Raw genomic sequence first — 9,143 nt, 5'->3', positions numbered from 1 at the left:
ATCACGCGTTGCGTAGCCTTGTCTGACGTGATCACGCGTTGCGTAGCCTCGTCTGACGTAATCACGCGCTGCGTAGCCTCGTCTGACGTAATCACGCGCTGCGTAGCCTCGTCTGACGTAATCACGCAATCACGCACACACAAAAATCAATTTTTGTGAATTTAGAAAAGTTGGATTTTAAAAGTTGACTCTAGAACTGGGTGGAAACAGGATTAGTGAGTCCTGATGCAGGTCACATTTAAAACGTGAACGTTCACAACAACAGATCAGAGTTTTACAAAAACAGATCTGAGCGTTAAGACCTGCAGTGTGAACGCAGCGTCACAATCAGCTGTTCACTTCAGACTGGTCCAGGGACGGGTTTTTAAAGACCTGGTTCAGGTTCAGGTCCATCCTGGAGCTGTTTTCTGTCTGAAACCCTGAAAGACCTGCAGAAAGTCCAGTCCTGTCTTTAAGGTGTGTCCTCTGGACTCTGATGGTCCCTCTGAACTGGTCCGTGTCTCTCGTGTCCCAGCAGGCGAGGGAGACCGAGACATGGATGCCCATGAGCACCACGCAAACGGCCGCCATGTCCACGGACGGAGACAAGGCGGAGGCATCGGGAGACTCTTCCAACGACTTCGGCTTCACGGATGACGACGATGAAGATTACTACGAAGACGAGCTGTCTGGGTCCGGAGACGGAGGTGGGTTCTGACAAACCCTGAGCGGTTTGGACCCGGGTCACTGGACCGACAGGTTCTAACAGTTTGTCTCTCCTCTCCTCAGAAACAGATTCAGCTGAAGAAGAGTCCACAGTGAAGGTGAGACACGTCCTGCTGGGCTCTTAGTCCGCTTCACCAAGTCCTGGTCCAGTTAGAGACCAGAGAGAACTGGTCTTGCTCGGTTCTGATGGTTCTGTTTCCTCCGCAGCCCATCCTGGATAACCACATCCCCGGGCTGGAGCGCACGGTGCGACCGACCGTCAACGAGGAGGAGCTGGTCCGGAACCGCAACGAAATCTTTCTGAAGAAAGGAGCCGGGTCAGTGGACGAGAACCCGTCCAACGTCCTCATGTCCCAGGCCACAGAGGACAGCATCTTCACCAAGACGGAGGTCCTGGCAGGTCAGTGCAGCCCGGTCTCATGGGTTTTTATAAAAACCAGTAAAAACACAGCAAGTCAGGAGCTGAGGAACTGGTTTCTCAGGGTTCCTGCAGGTCCTTAAAAAGTCTTAATTCATCGATCCAAAAATAAGACCTTGATTAGCCTTAAATAAGTCTTAATCTTTCAGAAGTGTTAAAATAAAAACATTGTAAGTTGGATGAATGTAATTCATCTCAAGTACTAAAATAATTGGTAACATTTATTTTTAAAAACGTTCACATTCAGACAGTCCTCTCTGACATCACTTCCTGTTGCAGACATTCCTCTCCGACATCACTTCCTGTTGCAGACATTCCTCTCTGACATCACTTCCTGTTGCTTCACATGCAAACATCTCAACAACCGTTCATCTGAGCGACGTGGAATTTGTTTCATTAATGTTAATAATGTTGTCTTTCCAAAAATACATTCATATTTCTTACAAAAAAAAGCTGATGTCACAGGCGCTTTAAGGTTTCATCTACAGTAAATTGGGGTTAAGGCCCCACTGAGGGTCCTAAAACTCCACATTTTGGGTCGTTGGAGGATTTCCAGGAATTAAATTAAGTTTAAAACTGACTGTAAGAATGTTTTTACTACAGTTAGATACGATTAAAAACAGTTGTTTTATTAGGAATATTTGAATAATTCAACCAAATTTTGATTCATGAGTTTCTGACAGTTTTTATTTTTTGTCTTTTGTGTTATTTTGAAATTAGTCTTAAATTTAATTTCACTTGGCGTTAAAACGTCTTCAGGTGAACTTGTCTTAAACTGTAGGAAGGTCCTGCTGGAGACCTGTCCTCCGGGTTCAGGGGGTCCGGTCTGTGTCCTCAGGGTTCAGGGGGTCCGGTCTGTGTCTTCAGTGTTCAGGGGGTCCGGTCTGTGTCTTCGGTGTTCAGGGGGTCCGGTCTGTGTCCTCGGTGTTCAGGGGGTCCGGTCTGTGTCCTCAGGGTTCAGGGGGTCCGGTCTGTGTCCTCAGGGTTCAGGGGGTCCGGTCTGTGTCTTCAGGGTTCAGGGGGTCCGGTCTGTGTCTTCGGTGTTCAGGGGGTCCGGTCTGTGTCCTCAGGGTCCAGGGGGTCCGGTCTGTGTCTTCGGTGTTCAGGGGGTCCGGTCTGTGTCCTCGGTGTTCAGGGGGTCCGGTCTGTGTCCTCGGTGTTCAGGGGGTCCGGTCTGTGGTCCTCGGTGTTCAGGGGGTCCGGTCTGTGGTCCTCGGTGTTCAGGGGGTCCGGTCTGTGGTCCTCAGTGTTCAGGGGGTCCGGTCTGTGTCCTCAGGGTTCAGGGGGTCCGGTCTGTTTGTGACGTTTGTTTTTTCGTCTCCAGCTCTGATCGCCGGCGCCGTGGGCCTGATGTTCGCCGTGCTCCTCATCCTCCTGCTCATCTACCGCATGAAGAAGAAGGACGAAGGCAGCTACGACCTGGGGAAGAAGCCCATCTATAAGAAGGCCCCCACCACAGAGATCTATGCATAGACCCTGACCTTTGACCCCGCCTCCTCCCTGACCCCGCCCACCCCCTCCTCTAAAAGCCAATCAGGGCCGACGTGTGGCCTCGCAGTGCCTCATCATCACCATACCTCCTCACCTTTCCTTCAGCGGAGCCACGCTGGAGAACATTTGACTCCTCCCCCCTGACGTCTCTGACCAATGGGAGGCTTTGTTTCCTGGAGAAGGACTTCCTGTGCTGCGGCACGCTGCCAGCAGCTGACTCTTCCTTCGTTCCTCCAGTGAAACACCACCAGATCTTATTTATTCTTCCTGAAGCTGAAGCGTGTCACGTTACTGTAGACCACCTCTGACCTTTGACCTTTGAGAAGCAGCTCTGCTCTCACTTTGCTTCATGACTCAGCCATTATTCTTTGTTTTTATTAAAGCCTGGGCTTTGAGCAGCGCTGGGTTCTGTTCTGTAAAAGGCTGATGGGAGGAGCTTCTGATGCTCCAGTCCTGCAGCAGAGCAGGTCCGGTTCTGAGCGACCCGGGTCACAGCAGAGTGCCGCTGCTCGGCCTCGCTGTGACTTACACAGGTTCTGAACCCAGTAGAAACAAACCAAACCAGTTACTGTAAGGATTAAATTAGTTTCTCTAAGAAGCAGAACTGAATCTGAGTGTTCAGAAATTCAAACTGAATTCATTGGTTTGAAAATAAATATAACTGAATCAAAACTGAATTTAAAGTTTTGTATCTGAATTAATTTTCTTTGAAACTGTATTTTGGTTTATTAAAACTTCAGTTTGACTACTTTCACTTTCAGTTCCATAATTCAGATMTTTGTGTCACATCCTGGTCCTTGAGAAAGCCAGGCAGAGTAATCAAACACAGATCCACAGATTTATGTTTCACTTTGGTGAAGTTTCCCTTCTGGATGTAACAGAGTTGATGCAATCCACTGTAAAAGTGACAAAAACACACAAAGTTATTTTARTGCAGTGATTAATTTGACCTATTTGTAGAAAATGTTACATTTACATGATGACATCATGGATCACATGTTGATCAGATGCTGCTGACTGATCCATGATGTCATCATGTAAATGTAACATTTTCAGTTACATCATTGACAAATTCATTTTCAAATTCTGATCATTCAGATTCAGTTCCTGCTGACACAACATTGATCCTGAACAGAACCTGGTTAAATAAAGAGTTTCCTGTTTGATCTAAATCTGTGAGCCTTCACATCGAAATGAGGATTAAGTCAAATTAGGTCAAAATGACCTAATTACATTTTCAGATTCTTGTCTTTAAAAGCTACATTTTGATACCTGGATCATTCTGATATCATAATTAAATCCATATATATGACTTAATTTGTCTTGTTGGTTACAATAATACATAAATATTTGGTCTGAATCCTAATTTTATCTCATTTTAATGAGGAATTGTTGATGTCCTTATAAAGAGGAAACCTCACATTATATTTGAATATTGAGATTTATCAGATAAAAAGAAACAAACTTTACTAACTCACAGGGAAAATCTCAACATTTTAAAGTGTTTTTCCTCAAAATCAGTTTTTTTGTTGTTACTGCTCAAAAAAGTGCTTCAAATTTTAGTTTTATGATTATATTTCAGACAGTTCATTCAAATGATACATTAATAAGACTTTTATTAATTTTATTTTGACAAAATTATATTTTTGTTAATATTTTAGTCAAAAACACTATATTTGCCTTTTTCTCCATAAACAACTTTTAGACTTAATCCTCATTTCGATGTGATGGATCACATAATCTGTGAATCTTCAGCAGCTTGTTTTATCTACAGGGTTCCCACGGGTCCTTGAAATCCTTCAAAGTTTGTGAATTTAAAAATATATATTTCAAGGCCCTGGAAAGTTTTTGAAAAGTGCCAAAAATTACACTTGTCCTTGAAAGTCCTTGAATGTTTTTTGGGGATTGAAATTCTCTTTTCACACGACTGATTTTCATCATCTTTTTAAAAAAAATTATGAAAATAAACAAAACAAAACTTCCATTTGTTGCGGTGATAACTCAGGATTACAGTAAACTGAGATTAACTGACGTCACGTTCAGTTTTTCTTTGAGTTTACGACATTAAACCTGTTTATTGTAACATTCTGCGGTAGCAGTAGATAATTGGTGTGGTTCAGTTTGAGGAAATTGGTTCTGGAAAGTCCTTGAAAGGTCCTTGAACTAGATGTTGACCACGGTGTGGGAACCCTGAATGTTTGTTTTTTAAAGAGAGTTAAAGTTGGTGCTAAAAGGAGAGTTTTTCCTGTCAACAGTCAGCTGGCTGCAGAGCTGACCTTACTTCTCCTGCCCTGGTTCAGTTCACCTGTGAAGCGTTTCCTCAGCCTTCAGGTGGTTTTTATTCTCTCAGTTTGTGAAGCGATGGAGGTGCGTGACGCTCTTCTTCTCCTCTTCCTGTCGATAAGCTACGACTGTTTCCTGCGATCAGTCCGAGGGTCATCGAGCTGCTCTCGAGCCGCTCACATTTCTCTGCTGGAGCTCCTGTAAATAGTTTCTCAGTAAACAGATAAAGTCTATAAAACGTTGGTACTCGGGCGGCGTCCCGGCCGCAGAAATATTTACCAAATATTTAAATGCCAAATAGATTCCTGCAGCACGGTTCGAGTGATGGACTGTAAAGTTTTGATACTAACTCTCAGTCTTCAGTGTTTTTATTTCTCATCAGCTAGATCAAGTTTTTGTATTAATTTAACTGTCAAATGATTATTTTATTGCCTTCTTTCAGGTCGGGGTGTTTGGCCTGGTTTAAGCTGTTGTATATGTGAATTTAAAAGTTTTACACACTAGTTTTTAAGATTTTAAGAGTTTTAGTTTTGAAACTTTTTATTTTATAAGAGTTTCTATTATCTTTAGACTTCCTGCTTTTGTATTTATGTTCATTTCTTTGTGTTTTTTTCTGTGTAGAAGGATTGATTTTTGTTGTTGCTCGTGTTCATCTCATTGTTCAGATGTGATGAGTCGTGTTCACGCCAGAGCTGGAGTTTCAAAATAAAAGCCTGGAAACTTCCAGGGAGCGTTTCTGGTTACGGCTCAAGACTTCTGAGCTGAACAGATAAAAGCTCAGAGATCAGAGGAGAAGGTCCAGTTCTGGTGGGAACCCGGAGGAGAAGGTTCTGCTGCTTAATGTCAAAAACACCACGAGTGGATGGATCAGAGAAGCCCATGAATCATTGGTTTCTGCACGCAGGTTCTGATTTATTATTGGAAATAAAGCTATTTTTATGCACAATAACATCTGCTGTGTGCTTTGTTTGGTGCCTGAGTCTTTATTTATCCTGCAGGAACAAAAACTACATGATGGAACCGGTTCTTCCTGTTCGGCTTGTTTCTATGTTCCAGCTCTGAACCTTCAAACTAAAAGCGCAGAGTTTATTTTTCTGAGTGATTCACTGAAGAGACAGACGGGCCTTTACAGAGGTTCTGTTCTGAGCTCCACCTGAACAAACACACACACACACACACACACACACACACCCCTCCACCTGAACCTGGGTGTGAGGAAAACATGAGGCATGACTGTTTGAGCTGGAACACTGCCTCCGCTTTCGCCTGGTTTTTCCCGGCAGCCTGACGGGCAGCAGCACGCCTCCTGGACCTGCAGGAACATCAACAACAAACTCACTGAGGTCAGTGGAATATTTTACTAACAAAGATGAAGCTGCCTGTCAAACCCACACAGACAGGTGAGTCTTGAGTGACCTGCAGCACTAAATATTAACTGCACTAACCCAAAAGCACTAACTCAAGTATTTATGTCCTCTAATTCTAAAGCACTAACTCAAATATTTAGGTCCCCTAATTCTAAAGCACTATCTCAAGTATTTAGGTCCCCTAATTCTAAAGCACTAACAAGTATTTATGTCCTCTAATTCTAAAGCACTAACTCAAATATTTATGTCCCCTAATTCTAAAGCACTAACTCAAATATTTGTTCTCTAATTCTAAAGCACTGACTCAAGTATTTAGGTCCCCTAATTCTAAAGCACTAACTCAAGTATTTAGGTCCCCTAATTCTAAAGCACTAACTCAAGTATTTAGGTCCCCTAATTCTAAAGCACTAATTCAAGTATTTATGTCCTCTAATTCTAAAGCACTAACTCAAGTATTTAGGTCCCCTAATTCTAAAGCACTATCTCAAGTATTTAGGTCCCCTAATTCTAAAGCACTAACTCAAGTATTTATGTCCTCTAATTCTAAAGCACTAACTCAAATATTTAGGTCCCCTAATTCTAAAGCACTAACTCAAATATTTTATGTCCTCTAATTCTAAAGCACTAACTCAAGTATTTATGTCCTCTAATTCTAAAGCACTAACTCAAGTATTTATGTCCTCTAATTCTAAAGCACTAACGCACTGAAAATTTTAGAAAAAAGTTCGTTCTAAAGCACTAAAATAACCCAGTTGAGACATAAAACTTTCTTCAGAGTCAACATAAGACATTGCTTACTGTGTGCAGGATGTTGTCACCTGGTGGGCCTGATCGGAGTCATCTGCAGGCCACATTTGGCCCGTGGGCCTTGAGTTTGACATGTGACCTTGTAGATAAGTGACACATATGACCAACACCTCTGACGGTGTTCACCCTCAGCTGTTAACAATGTTGATCAATAACATTTATAGACCTCAGTTAGTGCTTCTAAATTCAGCCCAGAAATTTAGCAAGAGCTAATCCACTATGATTTGAAGAAATAGCAAAAGCCCTAAAGCACTAATTGAGAAATTTGTTCCCCTATTAGTGCTTTAGTGCTTTAGGGGAACTGTGCCCACCAATGGGAGGGAAGGACAAACCTGAACCCTGCTTGGGGCGCCAAGTGTAAAATCATATTTTTTATTATTTAGCTCATTTTTACTAAATGTTAAAAAATATATTTAAATATTAAATCCTGAATCTTTATATTTTAAATATTCAGCAGTGTTAGAAGCTTTAGCATACGTTAGCATCAGATGATACTATCCACTGCTAACACTGATAAAAATAATATTTAAAGAGCCTGTGATGTGCAAATCCTTCAAATACAAAAACTCTAAGAAATCATTATTATATTTAATAAACTTGGCATAATACACATGATTTTACCCATTTTATAATAATAAACATAACCAGCATATTTTCTGTTGGATTTAGCTCAACCAAAATGAACCAGGAAGTGACATCAAAGGGGAACCGTCTCACTCTGGTCTTTGTTTGTTGAAACATTGTTTGAACTCTGACTCTTCTTCATCTCTGAAAGACTCAAAACGGTCTAAACAAACATCAGATTCTTCTCTACAGTTTGTGATGTCAGACATTTTATCAACGCTCTGCTCACATGCAGACATTCCCCTTTGACATCACTTCCTGTTGCTTTACATGCAAATATCTCAACAACTGTTCATCTCAGTGGCGTGAGATTTGTTTTGCAACATCTTATCAGTGTTCTCTTTCCAAAAATGAATTAAAATTAATGTCAAGAATTTGATGTCCCAGGCACTTTAAATCTAAATTGAAAATGTGTTGATAAGAACAGTCGGGGTGGTCCCTGTGGTCCAGCAGTTTGAAGTGCAGCTCAGACACCAGACAGAACCACAGCTTTGATGTCTGCTAGCTTTAGCTGCGTTGGAGCTAGCAGTCGTCTCAGGATGATGACATCACAACATGAGCCGAGCATCAACAGCAAAGGCTGCGTTCCATTCCAAAACACCTAAATGTGAACTTCAACATAACTTTTACATTTAGGATTAAGATTTAATATTTTTAAATATATTTTTTAACATTAAATTTAACATTTAGTAAAAATTAGCTAAATGTAAGAACAGTGAGATAAATATGGTGAAATTTTTTTAAACATTATATATACAAAATATAATCATAAAAACACTTATTATTACTGCTCTGTGGTTCTGTTTCCTTCAACAGGTCCGGTTCTGATCCGACGGGCCTGACTTTCCATGACTTTATCTTTCGGCTCGTTTGCATTTAAACAAACTTTTCTTATTAATCTCATTTGAATGTTGAGAAGAAAAAGTCCAGATGAATCCAGATACGTTTTCAGCTGGAAGCAGATATTCCACTGAGATTAAACATGACTCAGCACTTTAACCTGTGCAGATAGAGCACAAACCTGCGACCTTCGTATTGTGAGGCCACAGCTCTGACCGCTGCACCACCGCCTTCTTTAACACATCAACAGTTTTTACACCGAAACAGATGAAACTCAGAGGAAGCTGAGGGTCGTAAATCTGTCGACGCCGTCTCAAAGGTCAGAGGTCAGGTGACGGGTGGGCAGGAAACGAGGACGTAGGTGTTTGTGTTCACACACACACACATACACACACACACACACACACGGCTGGGTGGGTTCAGTTTGTGGTGAACGTCAAACAGAAACCTTTAAATTAAATCGTATTTTCTGCCGTTTCCCTCCGTGTGCCTCTTCCTCGCTGCCACAGGTCGGCTTTTGTCTTCATGCAAAGCTCACATTCCTCATGGCCTCTGACCACACACACACACACACACACACACACACACACACACACACACACACACAC

The 9,143-nt window shown here is 41.9% G+C and overlaps 1 protein-coding gene across 1 annotated transcript; it reads left to right on the top strand.

Moving 5' to 3' along the window:
- Positions 1–394: 394 nt before the first annotated feature.
- sdc4 (syndecan 4) lies at positions 395–3,297 on the top strand (the record flags this gene model as incomplete). Its single annotated transcript, XM_014026525.1, is given in 4 exon segments — positions 395–686; positions 769–803; positions 913–1,105; positions 2,448–3,297. Coding segments are annotated over 4 exon segments (588 nt in total). The 3' UTR covers positions 2,597–3,297.
- Between the last annotated feature and the right edge of the window lie 5,846 nt (positions 3,298–9,143).

The sequence above is a fragment of the Austrofundulus limnaeus genome, unplaced genomic scaffold (assembly GCF_001266775.1).
Source record: "Austrofundulus limnaeus strain Quisiro unplaced genomic scaffold, Austrofundulus_limnaeus-1.0 Scaffold563, whole genome shotgun sequence".
NCBI classification, from domain to species: Eukaryota; Metazoa; Chordata; class Actinopteri; order Cyprinodontiformes; family Rivulidae; genus Austrofundulus; species Austrofundulus limnaeus.
Note: the sequence above shows the minus strand (reverse complement) of the source record. Positions and strands in the feature narration are given on the sequence as shown.